The sequence below is a fragment of the Gaeumannomyces tritici genome, assembly GCF_000145635.1.
Source record: "Gaeumannomyces tritici R3-111a-1 unplaced genomic scaffold supercont2.3, whole genome shotgun sequence".
Classification (NCBI taxonomy): Eukaryota; Fungi; Ascomycota; class Sordariomycetes; order Magnaporthales; family Magnaporthaceae; genus Gaeumannomyces; species Gaeumannomyces tritici.
The window spans coordinates 2876395-2897163 of NW_008804547.1; the positions used below are offsets into that span (position 1 = coordinate 2876395).

At 58.2% G+C, this 20769-nt stretch overlaps 9 protein-coding genes across 9 annotated transcripts; 5 read left to right on the forward strand and 4 right to left on the reverse strand.

Moving 5' to 3' along the window:
• Window positions 1–247: 247 nt before the first annotated feature.
• On the reverse strand, window positions 248–4433 carry GGTG_06091 (hypothetical protein; the record flags this gene model as incomplete). The annotated part of the gene is made up of 2 exons (XM_009223905.1): window positions 3155–4433; window positions 248–2838 (listed from the first exon to the last, which is right to left on the reverse strand). Exons 1-2 carry the CDS (start codon window positions 3381–3383, stop codon window positions 248–250), a joined length of 2820 nt encoding a protein of 939 aa, XP_009222169.1. The 5' UTR covers window positions 3384–4433.
• Window positions 4434–4761: 328 nt separating this feature from the next.
• On the forward strand, window positions 4762–4920 carry GGTG_06092 (hypothetical protein; the record flags this gene model as incomplete). The annotated part of the gene is made up of 1 exon (XM_009223906.1): window positions 4762–4920. The coding sequence occupies one exon, from the start codon at window positions 4762–4764 to the stop codon at window positions 4918–4920; it is 159 nt and encodes a 52-aa protein (XP_009222170.1).
• Window positions 4921–5686: 766 nt separating this feature from the next.
• Window positions 5687–6596, reverse strand: GGTG_06093 (hypothetical protein). Its single transcript, XM_009223907.1, has 2 exons — window positions 6311–6596; window positions 5687–6230 (listed from the first exon to the last, which is right to left on the reverse strand). Exons 1-2 carry the CDS (start codon window positions 6504–6506, stop codon window positions 5824–5826), a joined length of 603 nt encoding a protein of 200 aa, XP_009222171.1. The 5' UTR covers window positions 6507–6596; the 3' UTR covers window positions 5687–5823.
• Window positions 6597–7132: 536 nt separating this feature from the next.
• GGTG_06094 (meiosis-specific topoisomerase Spo11) lies at window positions 7133–9009 on the reverse strand (the record flags this gene model as incomplete). The annotated part of the gene is made up of 6 exons (XM_009223908.1): window positions 7133–7720; window positions 7924–8004; window positions 8069–8149; window positions 8210–8318; window positions 8409–8475; window positions 8634–9009. The coding sequence occupies 6 exons, from the start codon at window positions 9007–9009 to the stop codon at window positions 7133–7135; spliced, it is 1302 nt and encodes a 433-aa protein (XP_009222172.1).
• Window positions 9010–9402: 393 nt separating this feature from the next.
• On the forward strand, window positions 9403–12206 carry GGTG_06095 (lanosterol synthase). The gene is made up of 3 exons (XM_009223909.1): window positions 9403–9852; window positions 9923–11635; window positions 11712–12206. The coding sequence occupies exons 1-3, from the start codon at window positions 9571–9573 to the stop codon at window positions 12000–12002; spliced, it is 2286 nt and encodes a 761-aa protein (XP_009222173.1). The 5' UTR covers window positions 9403–9570; the 3' UTR covers window positions 12003–12206.
• A 69-nt stretch (window positions 12207–12275) lies between these two features.
• Window positions 12276–14269, forward strand: GGTG_06096 (hypothetical protein). Its single transcript, XM_009223910.1, has one exon. The coding sequence runs from the start codon at window positions 12621–12623 to the stop codon at window positions 14019–14021; it is 1401 nt and encodes a 466-aa protein (XP_009222174.1). The 5' UTR covers window positions 12276–12620; the 3' UTR covers window positions 14022–14269.
• Window positions 14270–14328: 59 nt separating this feature from the next.
• Window positions 14329–16544, reverse strand: GGTG_06097 (ceramide glucosyltransferase). Its single transcript, XM_009223911.1, has 2 exons — window positions 15986–16544; window positions 14329–15916 (listed from the first exon to the last, which is right to left on the reverse strand). Exons 1-2 carry the CDS (start codon window positions 16072–16074, stop codon window positions 14437–14439), a joined length of 1569 nt encoding a protein of 522 aa, XP_009222175.1. The 5' UTR covers window positions 16075–16544; the 3' UTR covers window positions 14329–14436.
• A 920-nt stretch (window positions 16545–17464) lies between these two features.
• On the forward strand, window positions 17465–19072 carry GGTG_06098 (hypothetical protein; the record flags this gene model as incomplete). The annotated part of the gene is made up of 1 exon (XM_009223912.1): window positions 17465–19072. The coding sequence occupies one exon, from the start codon at window positions 17465–17467 to the stop codon at window positions 19070–19072; it is 1608 nt and encodes a 535-aa protein (XP_009222176.1).
• Window positions 19073–19590: 518 nt separating this feature from the next.
• Window positions 19591–20667, forward strand: GGTG_06099 (hypothetical protein; the record flags this gene model as incomplete). Its single annotated transcript, XM_009223913.1, has 3 exons — window positions 19591–19917; window positions 19996–20100; window positions 20212–20667. The coding sequence occupies 3 exons, from the start codon at window positions 19591–19593 to the stop codon at window positions 20665–20667; spliced, it is 888 nt and encodes a 295-aa protein (XP_009222177.1).
• Window positions 20668–20769: the final 102 nt, after the last annotated feature.

Sequence of the window (20769 nt, forward strand, 5' to 3'; positions counted from 1 at the left end):
TATATATATATATATATATCATAATAACAAAAGCAGAAGAGCAGGCGTCATACCAGTTCCTCCCCCGATCAAAAGGAAGTCAATGTCCAATTTTCAATACCATAGTAACGCCCAGGGTCATTGTGGCTCCTCCTTGTCCATCTCATAGCGTCTTGAAGCATTATCTCGTAATATCGTGCCGTGAGACACCAAAAAGCAGCCGCAGCCTCTGGTGTCTAGAAGAATAAAATATCGGGGCGCATGGGACCTAGCCGCCGCCGCCGACAAGCTTCGACCTGCACACCATCAGCCGCTCGCGCGCTTCCTTGAGCAGCTCCGAGTGCGCCTCGGTCAGTATGTTGTGAAGACAATCCAGGAGGTCTGGTAGACCGGATGCTAGATCCGAGGCCGTCCCCTCATCGAGCTCCAGGCGTCCCGCCACGTTGGAAAGATAGGACATGACGTTGTTATAGTTGGCTACAGGGTTGAACGACGGGGATTGAGGGACGGTCCCCGTACCACCGTTATGGACCTGGTGGAAGCCGGCGGCGTGATGCTGCTGCGGCTGCTGCTGCTGGATGTGGGCAGTAGACATAGGGACGCCGTGGAGCTCCCTCAGCGCACAAACAAAACACCATATGCTGAGGGTAGCGTAGTACATAATCCAGGGTCGGTGGGGGTCTGGCTCGCTGCGGCACGAGTATGTCGCTATCTTTATCGGGGGTAGGTTTATCAGCCCCGGGCCCGGCGCTGCAATCCTCCGCCGCTCAGGTCGACCCGGCTCTACAAGCACGCGGTGAAGCAGCTTGAAGGCATGGAGGATGGCGTGCCTCGTCGAGGGCATGGCAGCCCACGCCTGCATGCGCTGCCCGACGTTGGCGTAGTCGCGCCGTGACACCTTGCGGCCTAGGAGCTGCCTCGCCCCCGCGTACACTTGGCAATCGACAATGTCGGCATGGAGGCTGATGTGGGCTAGGTGGTAGAGCACTGGCGCGCTTTGTATGAGCCCGTTCGCGTCGGCTTGGGGCCGGCTGAGGTTCTGCGCAATCTCGAAGGTGCCCTGAGCATTGTCGAAGCTGGTTTTCCACCGATCGAACGCGTTGAGCAGGACCTTGCGCGAGTTGTCCACGGTCTCGCCGTTCGGCGTTGTGAGATCCAACCACTTCAAATGCGTCTCGCGGCGGCTGAGATGCCAGCCAACGCTTAGTAGACCCGACATGATGATCATGCGGCCGAAGCTGTGAGTTCTCACCTCCTTTCCGTGCACAGCGCGCTTGAGGCCGTCCAGGAAAGATATAGGCTTGACACCATACATGCGTAGGTTCGCGTCTAGCTGGCGCATCTCTTCTGGCTTTGGCGCAGCCCAGAGATTATCGTCACAGGGCAGTGGCAGGCGGATCTCATGGGGGGCCATATCTGCGGCGTGTCCAAACATGGCGGCATGCAGGACATCCATCATGAACGCTGCGAAGACGACGCGGTGCATCGACTCCGTTTCGGCCCAGCGGATCCACCAGCTACGAGAATCTTGGGCGGCTCCGTGGGAGTGCTCGGCCGACGCATGGTATTCAGGGGGCGACTCGCTGCCAGCGCGGCCAATCAGCGGGCTCCCTCGACGCAGCAATGTCAGGGTTGCCGAATGGTATATGTGAGCTCTCTCGTGGAGCTTGCGCGATGAGTACAGCTTCTCGTAGAACTCGAGGAGCAGCAGGGACTGGGCCACCGCAAGGCTCACCGGAGGCGTGGCCTCCTCGGCCGTCACGATTTCCCACCGTAGCCCCAAGATGACAACATCGGCGAAGCATCCATAGCCGGCCAGCGCCCCTGTGCTGTCCCTGCTACGGAGTGAGGCTGCGCCCAGAGCCAACATGACCAGCAACAACAGGGTAGGGCAGCGGTTTGCCGAGAAGGTGGGCTGGTGGATTATAGGGAGCCGAGACGACACATGGTCCCAATATTCGCGTAAACAATCTCTCATCATCTCCAAGTTGAGGACGGGAGTGTCGCCGTTCTTGTCCATAGCCAGATTCATGGAAAGAGGTTCTTGCAATGGGTATTTGCGGCGAAACGCCTGGAACCAGCGCAAGACCTCTTGGCGGCGGAACTCTGCCAGCAGCTCGTCAGTCTCGACAGGCCCTGGTGGGGTTTCCACCTGTGACATGCTAGTCAGGGACTCATAGTCGTAGGGGATGTCGGTGTTAAACTGAGACTCCAAGCCCCCTTCCAGAAAGGGCAGGTTGGCTACGTTGAAGTCTCCGTAGTTGCTCTGTGCGTCGAAGAGCCAGACGGCGAAGTTATCGCGGCTCATGGTCTCTTCGGGCATGTAGCCCCAAGTCGCACCGGAAGGCTGTGGTGGCATGTTTTGGACTTGGTGGGGGAAGAAGGCAGGCTTAGGCTGCATCATATTGTTGGTCATAGAGATGGGAGGTGACCATCCTGGCGGCTGCGTGGTTTGCTGGGGGGTAGGGTCCCGGACGAATCTTCCTGGTAGCTGAGCTCCGCTTGACTCAGGTGTAAGGAGCGGAGGCGGTTCGCTGGGTATCACAGGAGATATCTCCTCATTATTTACACTAGTGGACTGTGAGTGACTTGGGTTGTTGGCGGTTGGAGAAGTTGACAACACGTCGGAGCCGCCAAGGTGGTCCTGCACATCGGAAGAAGGCCCGGAGCCAGGACCGGGACCGGTAACGGGACTCCCATTACTAGGATTTGAGTTAGGGGCGGAAAAGCTCCGGGCGCGGTGCCGCGGAACATATGAGGGCAAGTGATGGCGGCTTCTGTGGCGAGCCAGCAGGTCGGCGCGCACAAAGGTGTGGCCACACCCCTCGTCAGTACACGTAAAGACCTCTCGAGGGTTGTCTTGGGTGCTGTTAGCTAGCCAGTCATGGAACCTGGTTGTGAAAAAGCCAATACGATGGGCAGAGAAAAGGAGGCAGCCAGAGTGCCGACATGGTAACGGTCAAGGCGTGGCAAGAAATTTACTAGGCAAAATTGACCGCGGTTCCAGCGGCTTGGGCTCTGCTGCGCCTCGGACCCGAAGAACCCACTGCGCACGGCCGTCGAGGCAGTGGAGGAGCAGGCAGGAACCCTGATGACTGATGGGATGGTGGAATTTGGGGGCATGACAGGCCAAAGAAAAAAGAAAGCAAGAAAAAAAAAAAGGCAGAAAACTCACGGTTCAACTGGTGCCGCTGCAGGTGCTCGGCGCGCGTGTACAACCGGCCACAGCCATCAAAGTCGCACTGGAAGCGGCGCGGCGCCCCCCGCCGGCTGGCACGCCTGGGGCCGCCCGACGTCGCGGTAGCCGACGTGCTCCCGTCGCTGCCGTCGATGCTAAACGTGGTCATCATGGGTCCCTGCATCATGGGCGACCGCGGCGGCGGCTCCACGGCGCGTGAGGCCATGTGGCTGTGGGACGGAGCGGCGGCGGAGGAGGAGGACAATGAGGATCCGATGAGGGCGGCGGTGGGGGAGACGGAGGAAGGGAAGCAGCAGCGGTCGGCATATCTCGAGCCTGTTGCTGTCTTGGGGCCATGTGCCTCTTGCGCCCTGCTCCTTCACTTCCTCTTCCTCTCGCGCCCTGCTAAGCGCTTGGCCCGAAAACGTCCCAGTCCTGACCAGAAGAGGGGAAAAGGAGTACTGTGTGGACACGAGGATATGCTCGCGACAGGACGAACCGTCGAGGGGTTATGGATAGAGATAGTGGCTTTGGATAGGGCGCGATGGGCCAGCAAGGCAGTGGGAGAGAAGGAACCGAACTTGCGTCTGTTCGTGCGATGAACACGGCCCTCGGCTGGGGTAAAGGCGTGACCAACTTGGGGGATTGGGGGTCTTTTTCTGGGGGAGCTGTGGGTAAGTGGCCGCTGGGCATCGAAAGCCTCCAACGGGTCTCGACTGTCTGCCCGCGCCCAAGCCCTCGGTGCGGCGCCCCGGGTTCCCAAGCCGGCCTGTCTGGATGTTTGGGCCTGGTCTGGTGGATGTAGACGCGATCGTCCTTCCCTCATCCGTGTTTTTCTTTGTTCCTTTTTTTCTTTTCTTTTTTCCTTCCCTTCTCATTCTCCCATCCTGCCCCCAATCCCACTTGCAGCGACCTGGGCCTCGCCCCTCCCCCCACGTGGGGATGTGGGGGGCACGGTTGGTCGGTTGCTGCCTTTCGCAATCACCCATCGCCCCTCGCCCGAAACGGGTCTTTCCCTCGTTTGAGTAAGGCGCTGGTGTCTGTCCTGAACTAGCACGAGCTCTCTGCCCGGTCTGATATGCAGCATGCTGTTGTCACGCAGAATCAGTAAGTGCCACTTGGCCTGCCTGCCTGTCACACATGGACGCATGGATGGCCACACCGTTCATGGCAAGACAAGAATGGTTTCCTTGGTCAATGGCGTCCTTCAATCCCTTGGTGCCTGCCCTGTCTTTTGCCGTCTCGTCCCACGAATTTCGTAATCGCTTATTGAGCACGCCGTGGCAGGTAGCGAACAACAGGAAGGTTGCATTCGAGGAACGAGCCACACCACATCAGATATCAGGTATTTATGCGCCCGTCTCACCCTCCAATGTCCGCCCACACCACATCGCCCACCCACACACCGGCTCTGTCCATTGCACTAGAGCAGCCAGGGTTGGAGCCACTGCCACCCAGTGGCACAACCCCACCGACCCCCCTGGCGCCCTCCTTTCGGCTCGCACCCTGCCAAGCGAGCCTGCCACCCTCACCCTGCCTGGACACGCACGCATTATGACGGCGTCACGCAATCTTCAGGAATCCTAATGGCCTGCTGCGTGTGTATGCAGTGGGAACGAAGGTCGCCTCTACCGGCCGAGACCGACGCCGAGCAGCAGGGTCGGTTAAGCTGGTACCTTTTATCTGGCAGCCCGGCCAAGTCGCCACGCCTAGAACCTGCCGCTGGCCAAACTGGGCAAGCTCTTGCAGGCGCCGTTGGATAGAATGCGACCCCACCTTGCACACCGGTGTTTTCACCAATCTGGAAGCGAGATTTGCTGTGCAGACTTGATACGACAGCGCTCCATCCGTTGTCTGTGGTGTTCGCGGGGAGCAGGCGGCCTCATAAAACGTCGGCTCATATGCAACTTGACATCGGACTTTGGGCGAGGGCTGGGGACGTTGAGTCACTATCCGATGATCCGGCCAGCGATACATGCCGCATGAGCCCACGTCGTCATAAGTGGTTTTAAATATATTTCGTCATGCATTCGTATGCTGCGGTAGTGCCCGACTCCCGGCCACTGATAAGCTATACGTCGCCAATGCGCATGATTTGGCCACTGCACATGGCTCGTTTCCTATCCGCATGTCGTGGCTTGATTCACTGAAGAGCCCTTTTGTGGTGTTCGTAATTGTAAAAAGCCGCAATTGCTTTCCCGCTAGGATTACGTTTCTACAAAGGTAAAGACAGTGAGTGGCATACAACTATCTCATAAATCGATGCGACTCTGTAATAGAAAATTGCTCTGTTGCTGTTTTTAGACGTTTCAAGTGCCTTTTCACCGATTAAATTGTTGACATAAAGTTGCCGAGGCTGGAACTTTCGGAACGGTTTATGGCTCAACCACTTACAATGCCTGCTTTGTGAGTTTCCATACATTAACCTGTGTCCAGGTTTATAGTAATCGTGTTTTCTGACGTGGAAACCACAAATTCTAGCAGAAAGTGAAATATTTCCCTCATTGTAAAAACCCCAATGTAAAGTTGCGCTCTAATCAGTTTCGATACTCGTAACATTAAACTCAATAGCTCAAGTTCAAATAAAAGAAATACCTATCTGGTGCATCAAAGAGATCCGTTCTCTCCAGAATCTGCCATCCCTTAACAACAGGCATTGCGTAGCGCTAACTCCGACTTGCTTTCCCATCGCCACCCTCACTCGCCTGGCCAGCACCCTCCTCTCCCTTGCGCTTCCCGTCCCCAATCTCCATGGCCCCCACGGCAGCAGCCGCCCCGTCCGCGGCTCCGGCCTCCTCCTCCACCTCGAGCGCCTTGGCCTGGTCCAGGAAGTAGTCGACGACGGCCCTGTGGTCGTTGAGGCCCGCGAGGTCGAGCGGAACGTAGTTCTTATCGTTAGCCAGCGCCGGCGCCGCGCCCTCGGTCACCAGGGTTTTGACCACTTCGAGGTGCCCACCCATGGCCGCCCAGTGCAGGCCTGTATTGCCGTACTCGTTGCCGGCGTCCAGGTACGCCTTTTTGTCCTCGGGTTTCGGCAGCGATGCCAGGTGCGTGCAGATGGACTTGACGATATCTGCAGGTGAGAGTTTTAGTTCTCTCCCGTGTCCGAGAATGAAGAGCCGAAAAGGAAATCTAGGGCAAAAAAACCCCCACCTAGATGGCCGTTGCCCGTTGCCATGTGCAGGCACGTCGACTTGCCCTCATCCTTGGCGAGCACGAGCACCTCCCCCGCCGAGACGCCCTCCCTGGCCGCTATTGTCGAGAGCAGCTCCGTCAGGTCTGCGCCTTCGCCGGCCCGTGCAAAGTAGATGAGATCATCAATCTCCTCCTCGCTCAGCTTTGGAGCCATGGCTTTTTTTCTTGACTAAGATCGCGGCCTGTGAAATTTTCTTCACTGCGCGATGTGAGCGATGAGTGAGGGACGCTCCAAACTCCACTGATTCTGATTGGGCAATCCATAAGAAAATTTCGCGACCAGCCCACGGCGCACAGTACCGACGCCATCCTCCACACTGTCCCCGCAACGACCATCCCCTTTCCGTCAAAGAGTTCTGGCAGAGTATACGGCTGGCATAACCAAATATGAGTTGGTGCTGTTTAGCCAAGAGTATATGCAACTCTAAAAGCCTCTCCTGCGAAGCTAGGTGCTTTACTGTTTACTCCTTCAAAAGTTTCCAAAGTCTTTCACAATTTGTTAGTTCTCGTTCACAGCATGTAGGCTATAAGGACAATTGGAGCATGCTTCTAATACATATGAAATGAAATTATGGTTAGAGTTACTAAAACTAGGCAGCTATCTCAGCCCGATAAACGCCTTTTGGGGTTGGTTTGTCATTATAGTAGCAACATGTCAGAAACCCGGTATCAGCGTGATAAAAGTCCATAATCTCTTCTCGCCGTCGAAAATGAAAACACAAGACAAAACGCAATGGGTAGCCTGAGTCCCAGTCTTCATGTGCGTTGAGATGCTATTCACTATTCCATGCAAAGTTTACTGTCAAGCCATGTAGTAATATCACCGAGATTGTCCACGGCCTGTATTTCGGCCTTCACGTTAAGCATGAGCATGACCTGAAGCTCACCGAGATAGTGGCCATCTTCGTCATTCTCATTAGCTGGAAGGCTGCGAAGGGTCTCCAGGGCAACCTTTCGGTCTCGGTTGCTGAGTGATGCCGTGTTCGCCTCAAAAGCGCTCTGTCTTGATACTGCCGACCGTGTTCTGCTTGATGGCTGTGAGGGGAGTGTATCGGGTATCTGACTATCCTGTCCCTGACTTGAGTGGGGGTGAGTAGACGCTTGCGTTTGAGAAGTCGAGTCGGCGATGTCCTCCTGTATCCCGACGTGATAGCTGCGGATGTCAGCTAGTCTGATTCCCAGCCAGTGTATGGTGCTGACGGTGCAGTCGCGCTCGTGCTGGAGGTTTGCGCTGCCTCTTTGATAGTTTCTGAGGATCCGGATACCATATGGATCGTAGTCTACCAGACCGTATACCGGGATGTACGGCCGCGACTGGTGAAGGCTGAAAAGAAATCTCCGGGTGCACAGGTCTGGATAGCCCTTCCCCTGTTACAGGGCCGTGCTGGGTCAGCGACTGTTGTTTCTTGCTAGCACCGTAGCAGCACATACTGTAATCAGGACTCCAGGGCCTGCGGGAGACCTCTTCTAGAAGTCCGAGGCTGCCAGGGTCCTGAAAGTTGCCTGGGGGAGCCCATGTCAGTCGGGTTGTACCGGGCCGTACTGCTTTAAGCATCACTGCCAGGTCTTACCTCTTTCTCAATGACGAGGATCCATTGTGCTCTTGACCACTCGACATGGCGTAGTCTGTCGGGTGTGGGTATCAACGTAGCCTACCCATTGTCAGCGAGGGGACAGATACGGGGGATCTGGACCGTGGTCTCGAGAGGCTCGTACGTCATCGCAAGGCAGGATTGAACCGTCGTCATCCAACGTGAGGGAGATCGGGCCAGCCACGAGGCCCTTTCCGGCTGCAGCCTGTCCGAGATCACGCTGTCAGTGTGGGCGCTAGATGGCAAAGACGCGATGACTCCTCACGATATTCAGGGCATGGCGCCCCACACCCAGAGTCAAGGCGATGTTGTCGACAAGTGCATCAACAGTACGCTGGTCACGGAACAATTGCTTGTCTTGGTAAAAAATGTTCCTTTAGGCTTCTTAGAATTTACTGTCCTCACGCAGATTTCTTCGGGGTTTCTGGTGTCTCCCGGCTGTTGCTAGGCAAAAGGGAGCACACCTCTTGGTGACAAGCTTGCCAGTCAGGAGCGCTTCGTGCGCAATCTCTAGGATACGAATGACCGCGGCTAAAAGGCGTCAACTCATGAGAAATCTAGTCATGCCCGGGTTGAAAGATTCCAAAGGGAAATACGTGAGAACCAACCAAAAATCCTGCTCTCGTGTGCTGTCCTGCCTGGAAAGGAGACTTGGTTGCTAGAGGTGGAGCTGCTACCCCTAGATCTACGTAGCGGAAGGGACAATTGGGTTCCTTGTTCAACTGCAACGATGACGGCTTCGAATATCTCTTCGATTTGTGCAATCACGGCCGATGGCTGGTTCCTTTCGTTGTCTGATTGGCTGCTGGCAGCACTGGCACTTGGGTGGTCGGAAGATGGGACAGTAGGTAGCACGCTTGTGTCAGCTGTCACCGAGTTTGTGGCACTGGCGTTGCTCGTGGTAGAACTCGCGGACCGTACGAGAGACGAGATTTGCGGGGGCCTGGCCACGGACGACGCGCCCTCGTCTAGAACAGTGCCATGAGATTCCCCCAAAGATTCGTCGATCGGGGATCTGGGCCGCAGGCTTCGGCTCCGCAGGCGGACGGTGGAGATGTTTGGCATGTCGTAGATGTCCGAGTTGACATCAGCGGAACGGGGAAGGAAATAGCGAGTACGAATACAAATACCGCCGCGATGATTGAGCTTGGTGGTGTCCGGACGGCATGCGAGGTAATCTGATTAGATGAAGCCACAGCCCTCGAATCCGGACTTTTGAGGGCCTGTAACATCAGCCTGGGAAGGCACTCGGGAGGCCGCGGGCACTTGCCCGCAGTCAAGGGGATTTCCCACCGGGTAATTCGGTAATTCCGACCTGCCTGCTGACTCCACCCTTTCGCAGCTGGCGGTGGAATTGACCAATCACTGCTCGCCCAGTCAATCGGGTTCTTGCTGGAGGCCGGCTTGGCTCGTGGTGCCATCCACCTCAGCCATCTGAAGATCAGTCCAGGGGTTGACCGCCTGTCACTGGTGCAGCCGCTGGTGCATGTGAAGCTGAGCTCAGCGGGGGGTCCCTAATTTTCACGATAAAACCAATTGGCACGACCATGGTTGCTGCCGCTCACACCCTTTTGTCTGTGTGACTTCCTGACATCGGCCGGTGATCCTACAGCACGAAAGCCAAAGATGGGAGAAGCTAAGGCGAGCGGGATTGCCCGCAACGGCAACACCGACGGTAGCAAGGCCAGCGCACGCGCGACCAACGGGGTATCAAAAAGGCGATCAGGCGACGCTAACGTGCCAGACGAGTCCAACAAGCGCCCCAGGATTGCTGAGAAAACCGACCGCACCAGATGGCGCATGAAGGCCGACGAGGGCCGCCATACGTGGCACTACCTCGAGGATGACGAGCAGGTCGAGGTCTCGCCCCAGACATATGCCGACAAATACTACTTGGGGCTCCCGCTGGTTAGTGTCGTCTCCCTTCTTATGCAGCACTTCCAAAAGACCCTCAACTCACTTCCATCCGTCCATCCAGGAACTGCCCGACCTTCCAAAGCCCAAGAAGCCGATCGACGCCGTCCACAATGGCCTTGACTTCCTCGAGAAACTCCAGCTCCCTCCCGGACAATGGGGCTGCGAGTATGGAGGTCCCATGTTCCTCCTGCCAGGTGTCGTAATCACCTGGTACGTTACCAAGACGCCGATCCCATGGACCTACGCCACCGAGATCAAGAACTACCTCTTTGCACGCGCCCATCCCGAGGACGGCGGCTGGGGCCTGCACATCGAGGGCGAGAGCTCTGTCTTTGGCACTGCCATGAACTATACTGTGCTGAGGATCGTGGGCGTTGAGGCCGACCACCCCGTCATGGTCAAGGCCCGAGCGGCGCTTCACAAGCTGGGTGGCGCATCCCACTCCCCGCACTGGGCCAAGTTCTGGCTATCTCTCCTCGGCGTTTGCCAGTGGGATATCGTGAACCCGTGCAACCCGGAGCTGTGGCTGCTTCCGGACTGGGTTCCGATCGCGCCCTGGCGCTGGTGGATCCATATCCGCCAAGTTTACCTTCCCATGTCGTATATTTGGTCAAAACGCTGGCAAGGCGAGATCACTGATCTTGTTAAGGAGCTGAGGCAGGAACTCTTTGTTGAGCCTTACGAATCTATAGTCTGGGGCTCACATAGGAACTCCATTGCTGACTGTGACAACTACCACCCCAAGTCGTGGCTGCTGAACACGGCCAACTGGTTTCTCGTCAACATCTGGAATCCCTACTTGCGCACAAAATCCTTGGTCGACAAGGCTGAGGCCTGGGCGAGTCGCCTGATCGACATGGAGGATGAGAATACAGACTACGCCTGCCTGGCACCTGCTAACGCGCCGATGAACATGGTGTGCTGCTACATTCGCGACGGACCGGACTCATACTCTGTCAGGCGACATCGCGAGAGGATGGAGGAGTTCCTGTGGATCAACGCAGAAGGCATGATGGTCAACGGCACCAATGGGGTCCAGTGCTGGGATACGGCGTTTGCCATCCAGGCCGTCATGGATGCCGGCCTGACGGACCATCCCCGCTGGCGTCCCATGCTCACCAAGGCGCTTGAGTTTCTCGACGATCAACAAATCCGGGAAGACGCCAAGTATACGATCGAGGGCTACCGTCAGAAACGCAAGGGCGCGTGGGCTTTCAGCAACAAGGACCAGGGTTACGCCGTCAGCGACTGCATTTCGGAGGCGCTGAAGTCGGTCATACTGCTGCAGAAGACTCCTGGTTACCCGCAGCTTATCGACGACCAAAGGATCTTTGACGCCATCGACACGCTGCTCACGTACCAGTCGCCCAACGGAGGGTGCGCATCGTACGAGCCACCGCGGGGCAGCGAGCTCATGGAGATGCTCAATGCCGCCGAGGTGTTTGGGCGCATCATGGTCGAGTACAACTACCCCGAGTGCACGACCGCCTGTGTCACCGCCCTGTCGCTCTTCCACAAACATTGGCCGGGCTACCGATCGAGGGAGGTCACCGAGTTTATCCACAAGTCCGTGTCCTGGGTCAAGACGGATCAGCGGCCAGACGGCAGCTGGTATGGGAGCTGGGGCATCTGCTTCACATACGCCGGAATGTTCGCCCTGGAAAGCCTGGCGAGCATTGGTGAGACGTACAAGAACAGCAGGAACTCCAAGATGGGATGCGATTTCCTCGCCTCCAAGCAACGCGAAGACGGCGGATGGTCTGAGAGCTACAAGGTACTTTTCATCTAGTTTCTCTGGTTCCGATTGGTGGCGTGTTGCACCTCTAACTCTTATTTCCAACTCTGCACAGGCATGCGAACAATCCAAATACATCGAGCATCCTACGGGCTCTCTTGTGGTCCAGACGGCATGGGCCCTGATTGGACTTATGAAGGGCGAGTACCCGCACATTGAGCCGATCAGGAAAGGCATTAAGTTCATCATGGGGCGCCAGCAACCCAACGGAGAATGGGTCCAAGAGGCCATCGAGGGCGTGTTCAACAAGAGCTGCATGATCTCGTACCCCAACTACAAGTTGGTTTTCACGTTGAAGGCGCTGGGCATGTTTGCCAAGAAGTACCCTAATGAGAAGGTTCTGTGAACGGGAGGAAGGGCCGAGTTCAGAGCTGTGCCGGTTCAAGGCTGGGTCTATTCAGCGATTATTACTTGTTAGTCCTAATAACACCTTGTCAAACTAGAGGCAAAGAGTGTTATTTCTAGTCCAAAGGGGGTGTGTTTTACGAATGTGCTTACCCGAAGGTTTGCGCAAGTGCTTCGATGGGCGGGAAACTGAGTTATTTGCCCCACGTGATTCGCTGTCCTGTGCTGCCCGTGCTGATGGGGAGCTTCCAACAGCTTCCATGGCCACCACGTCACCGGGCGTAAAAGAAACAGCCTCGCAACTTCTAGGCGGAGTAGCGGTCCGGCTTCCATTGAATAAGACGACAAACCCTTTGTGCTGAACAATAAGATTGTAATCATTGTCACGCCTCTATCTTCGATTCCAATCCATGCGTGTGCCTTAAAAAGCAGGTGTACTTGCTAAGTCGGGCGAGACGTGTGGGTTGGAATTCTATCACGCCCCTCACCAAAACGCCCACTGTACAAGCAGCGCAACAGTGGACATTCGAACACCAAGCTCTCGGCCCATTAACAGCCTGTGCGGCGGTAGACTTTGCGCAACAGTGAAACAAGCACAGCAGAAGCTCGCTCGCCCGCCATGTCGGAAATCACAAACGGCCACAAGGGCATGGAGCTCGTCAAGGAGGGCAAATGGGACGAGGCCGTGACGTATCTCACCAGGGCCATCAAGGTGCGGCCGTCGCCGGCGTGGCTGCTCGCGCGCGCGCAGGCGTACCAGCAAAAGGGCGAGCTGGACCGGGCGCTCGTCGACTGCGAGCACGCCTACGTCGAGGCGACGCAGCGCCAGTCCGGGCGCGAGCAGAACATGCGCGAGGCGCAGTACCGGCGGGGGGTGATCGCCTTCCGCCAGGGCCGCCTCGCCGACGCCGACGCCTGCTGCTCGTGGGCCATGCGCCTCGCCCTCGGTCACCCGGCCCGCGAGCAGCCCGACCCCGTGGCGGCGCGGGCGGTGGGGCCCGATGGCGTCTACGAGGTCACGCCGGCCGATGCCGAGGCGGACGGCAGGGAGGCCGTGGAGATTGACAACGCCGGCGGCGACGGCAAGAACCTCGCGTCGGCATCCAAGAAGAAGGAGTGGGTCCGCCCGCACTCGTTCCGCGTCGTCGTGCTTGGCCACATGCAGAAGCTGCCCGCCGACGCGCCGGGTCGCAGGCTCACAGTCACGCGCGAGCCCAAGCCGCCCGCGCTCGTCGACGGGGAGTACAAACCGGAGCAGACCGCGGCGGCGTCCTCGGCGACCCCGTCCGCCAAGACGGCACCGGCCGCGGCAGCGCCTGCCACTGCAGCGGCGGGGGCGGTCCCCAAGGAGCAGAAGCTCCGGATCGACCACTTCCAGAACAAGGAGGTCGTCACGCTCTCCATCTTCGTCAAGGGCGCCGACAAGGATAGGGTCGCGGTCGAGCGCGCCGGTGGCGACATCGTCGTCGTGCGCAACATCCCCAGGCAGTCGAACCCGGACCTGGTGCTGAAGCTGAGCCACGCCATCTCGGCGGCCGGCGAGATCAAGCACAAGGTGTTTGGCACCAAGATCGAGCTCACGCTGCTCAACGGCACGCCCGGTCAGAAGTGGACCTCTTGGGGCTCCGAGCTGATGGGGCCCGACGCGGCCGCCGCGCTGTCCGCCGCCGCCTCGAGCGCCCGTGTTCCTGCTACCTCGGACACGCCGACGGCGGCAGCAGCGGCACCGGCAGCAGCACCACCAGCGGTGGACAAGCCGCCGGCGTACCCGACCAGCGCCAAGGGCGGACCCAAGGACTGGGAGAAGGTGGGCGGCGATGATGCGGACGAGGACAAGGAGCAGGACGTCGACGCCTTCTTCAAGACGCTCTACCAGAACGCGGCGCCCGAGGCCCGCCGCGCCATGATGAAGAGCTACGTCGAGAGCAACGGCACCCACCTGAGCACCGACTGGGCCGGCGTCAAGGACGGCAAGGTGCCCACGCACCCACCCGACGGAGCCGAGGTGAAGAAGTGGTGATTAGGGGGAGGGGAGAAACAGTGATGGAGGGCTAGGGCGATGATTGGCTTGGGGCTGAGCGTTGAATTTACCCGGCTGTTCTTGCTTTTTACATCTTTTTCGCTTTTCGCGAAACAAAAGAATGTGGCCCCTTGTCATGGAGGGTGCTTTACATGGAGCTCCGGCTGCAATATCGCAATGGTCTCTACTTATTAATTCGTAGAAATGCACCGAAAAATAACAGACTGTTTTATGTCAATGATGCGACATATGACCTGCCTAGCCTTGACCGGTCACTGGACACGAGCAGCAGCTCACGCGGTATGAATTTGAGGTAGATGCGGTTGTTGATATTATCCCTACGGATTCCGTGGTATCTAGTCTATTAGTCTATTGTCTATGCGTATTATTAGGTATTCGTCGCCGTTAAGAAGCGTCAAGTCCGACGGGTTTTCTTGCTCGCGGATCCATTAGGTATAAGCCTGGCCGTCTCTCCTGCCCTTGATGCCGCCCCTCCTCCACGAGCCCCTTTCTGGTCGGGCAGCTCGACGACGCTCATGTCCATCCTCACGCGGAAGCTCTGGCCCCTCCAAGTGACGGTGCCGCCGAGCAGGACGGCCCAGGTCCAGATGGGCAGCGCGAGTAGCTCGCGGCCGACCCAGGCCAGCAGCCAGGCGGGGAAGGAGCGCATGGCCGGGCCGCCGGGCCGCCCTGCGCCGCGCGCAAAGTCGGGGGAGTCCGAGTCGGTCTCGACGCTGCGGCAGGCGTGCAGCAGGCGGTAGACGGCGCGGTCGAGGACGACCCAGCATGTGATGGCGGCAGCAAAGACCTGCGCATAAGCGGTCCAGGTGCGCGGCACGGGCCAGTCGGCGCCGGCCCAGGGGGCGGTGGTGACGGCGAAGGCGAAGGCCATGCAGCAGACCAACGACTCGACGCCCGGCTCGACCAGGGTGGCGGCGATGACAGTCCACTTGCGGACGCGTAGCCAGCGGACGCGGCGGGCAATGTAGGATGTGACGGTGTTGGACCGCATGGGCTGCAGGGCCAGCTCGCCGTGGACAAGGCCGTGGCGGGCGTGGCCCGGCACCTCGGACCGCCAGAGGAGATCGCCGATCAGGTGGTCCTCGCAGATGTACGAGGAGAAGAAGTCGATGCCGCGACCCCTGCTGGCGTCCTCGGGGGTTAGGATCGGGTTCTGGGCCGGGTCGGTGAGGCGGTCGATGTGCGACTTGCGGAACATGTTGCTCTTGCCGCAGATGCAGGGCGCCACGCCGACCGTGTTGATGGCGCTGTAGAACTTTGCGTGCGTCGATGCCATGAACATCTCGTCGAGGCGCCCGCCGCCGTACGCCATCATGCCCATGGCCGCAGCTTCGTCGGCGGGCGTCACGTCGACCGAGACGGGCAGCTGGTGCACGAACTTGTAGGGGGTGGGCGGCGTGCCGCGGCTGCCGGCGGGCGCCAGACCGAGGAGCTTGTCAACCATGCGGCCGGCGGCGCGCTTGGAAACCCAGATGTTGCAGTCGACGACCCATATTATGTCGCCCTTCGCCTCGCGGTAGGCGCGGCTGATGTTGCGGACCTTGGGGTTCGGCCCCAGGTTGCGCGCGTCGCCGCCCGCTCCGTGGAGGAAGGGGTCTTCTGACTCGAGGAGGATCTGGATGTCGAGCTCGGTCGAGGCAAAGTCGGCGACGATGCGCTCGAGGGTCGCGTAGCCTGCGTCGTCCTTGGACGAAATGCAGAGGCGGATGCTGAGCTTGTCCCTCGGGTATGACTGTAGACAACTCGAGGCAAGGCATTCGTACATCCGGGGTTCGAGGCCCTTGACCGGCCTGATTATGGTGATGTGAGGCACATCTTTGGGGTCGAGGGAGGGCGACACGGGCGGCGGCGGCGGCCTGGAGTTGTTGCGGAATCTAGAGGCGAGGCGCAAGTGTTAGGTTTGGCTAGGGTGTTGGCATATGCGCCGGATCACGCCAACTTACAGCTGGAACGACCCGATGCCCTGGACGGTAAAGACGACTGCGGACCAGACGGCACCGGCATATGCCAGCCCATCGACGAGCGACTGCATTTGCTGGCCGCTGTGACGCTCCGCGAACAGACAGGTGACGGCTCTGAGGGCGCTCCACCAAGGGCGTAATAAAGACAAGAAGCAAATAGGTCAAACCAAAAAGAAATTTTGTGACGGTGTCAAGACCAGGTCCTTTCTGTTACCTAGGTATTTTCTGCTTGGTCACCAGGTGTCACCTTTCTGCGCCGATCAACTTGCGACCCCATCAGCGCCCAAGGCGGTGACGCTTGTCAACCGAGTCGAGTGCGAGTGCGAGTGCGCCAGGCGACGGCACAGCGCCAATTCAGGGATTCTCCGCCTGACTGTAAATTGCTTCTTCGTCTGCTCGGGTTCTGCCCTGTCGTCCCGACGCCTGGGATTCGACTGCTAGCTTCGATCGCGACAGCTCCATCATTACGTTCGCTGGCAGTTCTGACTGGTGGACCCCGCTGTCGTTCGTGGCCGACGGTTGGCTCATGCTATTTCAATTTTGGGCTCAGCGTCCTGTCGCTGTATCCCATTGCAGTGGGAGTGGAGACGCTGAATTCCCAGGCTCTGGTTGTGATCTCGGCTCAGACCGAGCGCCGAATCAGCTACAAATTGAATCAGCTGCAAGCTCCAAAACCTGCCCGACGACTCACTCGCGCTGGATTGCTGATTACCCAATCAGAGTTGGACGTGCCGAGATTTTCCGAAGAGGGCCCGCCAGAGGGTCCACGGGCAGCACAGACAGCACCGACCCATTGAAAAGGTGAAGAAAAAAATCACAAGCAGAAAATTTCCATCCATTGACTCAACAGCTTCATGAGATGCTTCCTGCCCAGACCTGACCTTGCCTTTGTGTCTGCCAGCTCCTGTCGGCCTGGCCGCCACGCCCAGTGGTCGTGAATGGCAGCTTCTCCACGGCCTCAGCCAGCACCACAGGAGGAATATCCCTCAGTCCAACAGTAAGTCGTCGAGCGCTTCCGTTTGCCGTTTGTTGCCGCCCATCATCACCCCATCCTCGCATCGCCTCCATTCTGCTCGTTCACACCTGACGCCCGCCTCTCTTTCGGGCTTGGTCTTGCCAGGCTACCTAGACTGGCGGAATTCCAAGTCACGGGTTCCTGCCGGGTGGAAGGATATGCAGCCCGTGAGGGACCGAGACTGGGCAGTCTTTTCTCCCCATCCCCCGCCCATGCCCTCGATCGCGGTGATGATTCACACACATGTTGCTGAGGGGCCTACTTAGTAGCCCTCGCTGAGTGCTTCATTATAGACTATAACGGTATCTGAGCGACTACACACATCTTGCCCATTTCTCACTGCCCCTCCTCTCGTCACACTTCCACCATCGGATCTGCCCGTCCACTTGGAAACTCGGAAGACTCACCCTCTCCTTCGTCTAGTGTCGAGATGCTGAACGACGAAAATGGCTGAGCCCAGCACCTCCAGTTCGACCGCCAGTCAGCCAGTCGCTGGACACACTCCCCCCAAAAAGAAGATCCCATTACATCAGCTTTATGCTCTTCCGGCCCCGATCCGGACGTTTCCGCTCCCGAGCTTCTACCCGAGCAACCCGCTCTCGCTCGTCCATGTAGTCTACGCATGGCTCAGCCAGACGGTATTCTCGAAACCCCCCAATGAGCCGTCCACGACGCATCGTGGCGCCTGGTCGCCGGAGACCAGGTCTGTTCATATAACGGACCCGGCATCTATCCGGGCTCTTTGGGAGCAGGGTTTCTTCGGCAAGGGACATCTAAGCCGCAGCGAGCCAAACTGGCTGAAGCGCGAAAAGGACCGGCGCGGGCTCGGTGCCGGCAAGGTTGCTGAGCAACTCACCAGCAAGAGGAGAGAAGAGCGTCAGCGAGCCAAGTGGGAGCGCGCCAGGATCGAGCAAGAGGCTATTGAGCGCACTCGTCTCGAAGAGACCCGAGCGGGAGCCCATGCCAATGATGGGAAGACCCCACCGAACTTTGCAGTACTGCCCTCACTCATGGTCAGGGTAACAGCGCCAGTCATGTCAAAACCGACAAGCACCATCACCTCGCCTGTTGGTCCCCTAGACCTGCTTCGACTGCCGAACTCGGCAGCTGATTTGCTATCCGCCCACGCCTTGAACTGTTCGGCGCATGGTGTTGCGCTGGATGCAATGGTCGGTGGCAACATCAATGATACCACGCATCTTGCGGATGGGAACTATGGCGCCAATGGAAGCGCCTCCGCTGCGGTTACAAAGGCCGACACCCCTCCCACGTCGCTCAAAACACAGAAGAACGTCAGGTTTTCTCCTGATGTCAAATCGGCTACATTCGAGCTGCATGATCCGCCGAGTCCAATCAATTCCCTGTCACAGTCGACAACGGACCTGCTCATCAAGTTGCCGTCAGAACCTTTGGATACTCCCGTCGTTGCGCTGGACACACCTCAGCCTGAAGAAATTGCGGACCGCGAGCACCTCCAGCTTAGCGCGCAAGAGGCATTTTTCCTGGTTTTCGCGATTGGTGCACTGGCTGTGGTTGATCCAAAGACGGAGTCAACGCTGTCCACGGTAGAGCTCCTACATCTGTTTGGTGATCACTCCTTTTTTCCGCCGAGGACCTCGAGTCTAGACTCCCCTGGCTTTCGGACCGACGACCCCTTCCTGGTCCATTACGTAGTATACCACCACTTCCGGTCACTGGGATGGGTCCCGAGGGAAGGCGTGAAGTTCGGGGTGGACTGGCTGTTATACCGGCGAGGCCCAGTGTTTGATCACGCCGAGTTCGGGCTGCTGGTGATACCGTCATACTCGAATCCCGCGTGGACGGGGCTGGAGCGCAAGGCACCGCAGCGGCAGCCGTCCTGGCATTGGCTGCATGGTGTTCAGCGTGTTCTATCGCACGTGCTCAAAAGCATGGTGCTAGTCTATGTGGACATTCCGCCGCCGTCGGCCATCGGCAGCGTCTCGGATGTCGAAAGTGGCATTTCGGGGCTGCTGAAGCAATACCGGGTGCGCGAGGTCATGGTCAGGCGCTGGTCAAGCAACCGCAACAGGTGACCTGTGGATGCTACAGACGATGCACACGTCAGCTCGCCCCGTCGAATCGAAGGCGCAGTCGCGTCTACATGGCGGATGTGGACACAAATATACGATTATAGACAAAAAAGCGAAGTGATAAATATCAAAAGTTTCAAGATTTGGGCTCGCAACATGCGCTTTGATGGCAATGGCACTGGAAGAATCGCGTCGACTCGCGGCGGGTACCTGAGGAGATAAGGTTATTAATAGGCGTTGAAGTCAAAGTGCTCTGGGGAAGTGTGCGGGCCGTGCGGGCCGTGTCGAGTTTGAAACATTTCCCTGTTAAGCATCAAATGTTACCTTGGCGGCGGGTTCGCTCGTGGACTAGTCACAAGCGACGGAAGCGGGGGACATGTGGGAATGGAAACAAAAGCGCGAGATTTTGTCTACATCTTGCCCAAATATCTGTCTACCCGGGCAGATCTATACCTCTCCAGGTCACTCGAGCCGAAACACAAACACAACACAACACAGCACATAGACAAAACACATACACGATGCAGCCGCACAACAGGTGTCACTGGCTCCTAGCCGCCGCCGTCGCAACCCTCGTGTCCCATGCGGCGGCCCAGGCCAACGGGCCGTGCGACGGGCGGACGCCGGCCTTCATCCTGGCGGGCGACTCGACGACGGCGGTGCAGTCGGCGCTCGGGGGCGGCTGGGGCACGGGGTTCCTGTCCTTCCTCAAGCCGCCCGGCTGGGGGTCCAACCACGGGCGCAACGGGGCCACGACGGCGTCGTTTGTCGACGACGGCGAGTGGGAACGCGTCATCCAGCAGGTCAAGGACTCCAAGGCTGCGTACGACTGTATTGTGACGATTCAGGTTGGTTTTTTTTCTTTCTATTTCTTCTCTTTCTTTGGGCGGGTATGATTTTTGCTAACGGAGCATATACAATGGTAGTTCGGACACAACGACCAGATACCATCAAGGGGCGTAAGCCAGCAGCAGTACCGAGATAACCTCGAGAACTTTGCCCAGCAGGTCAAGGATGCAGGCGGAACGCCAGTAAGTCTTTTCTCGCTCATGATCTGTACTTGCTTGTAACCAACCCCCCGTCTAACCACCAACCCCAGATCATCCTCTCCCCCCCTGGCCCGCCGCGTGTTCGCCTCGGAGCACGAAGCCACCGACACGCTCGCCAACGAGCGGCGGCTGTCCATGGCAGCGGCGGCGGCGACGCAGACGCGGTTCCTGGACCTCAACGCCGCCAGCATGGCCTACATCGAGGCCATCGGTGCCACGGCCGCGCACCGCCTTGACTCCAAGCCCGGCGACACCGAGCATGTCGGCGACCACGGCAGCGTCGTCTTTGGCCGCATGGTCGCCGACCTCCTGCTCGGCCACGAGGCCGTCGTCGGCGGCGCGTCGGCGGCCGAGGACGAAGACGACGACAACTCGTTTGCGACCTACGATGATGACGCCTACGGCGGCGTGCTGGTCAAGCAGTCGCCCGACCTGCAGGGCGTCGACGGCGGCTTCGACGGGCCGGCGCCGCTGCCCGAGTGTTTGAAGCAGTGGTTCAATGAGGACAAGGAGCTTAGCGACAAGATATGGTCGGGGATCGAAGCGTGAGATGGAGGTGCTTGTTTTCTGTTTCTTGTTTATAGTGGAATTTTGGTTCCACACATATATACCTGGATATATATATATATATATATATATATATATAGATAT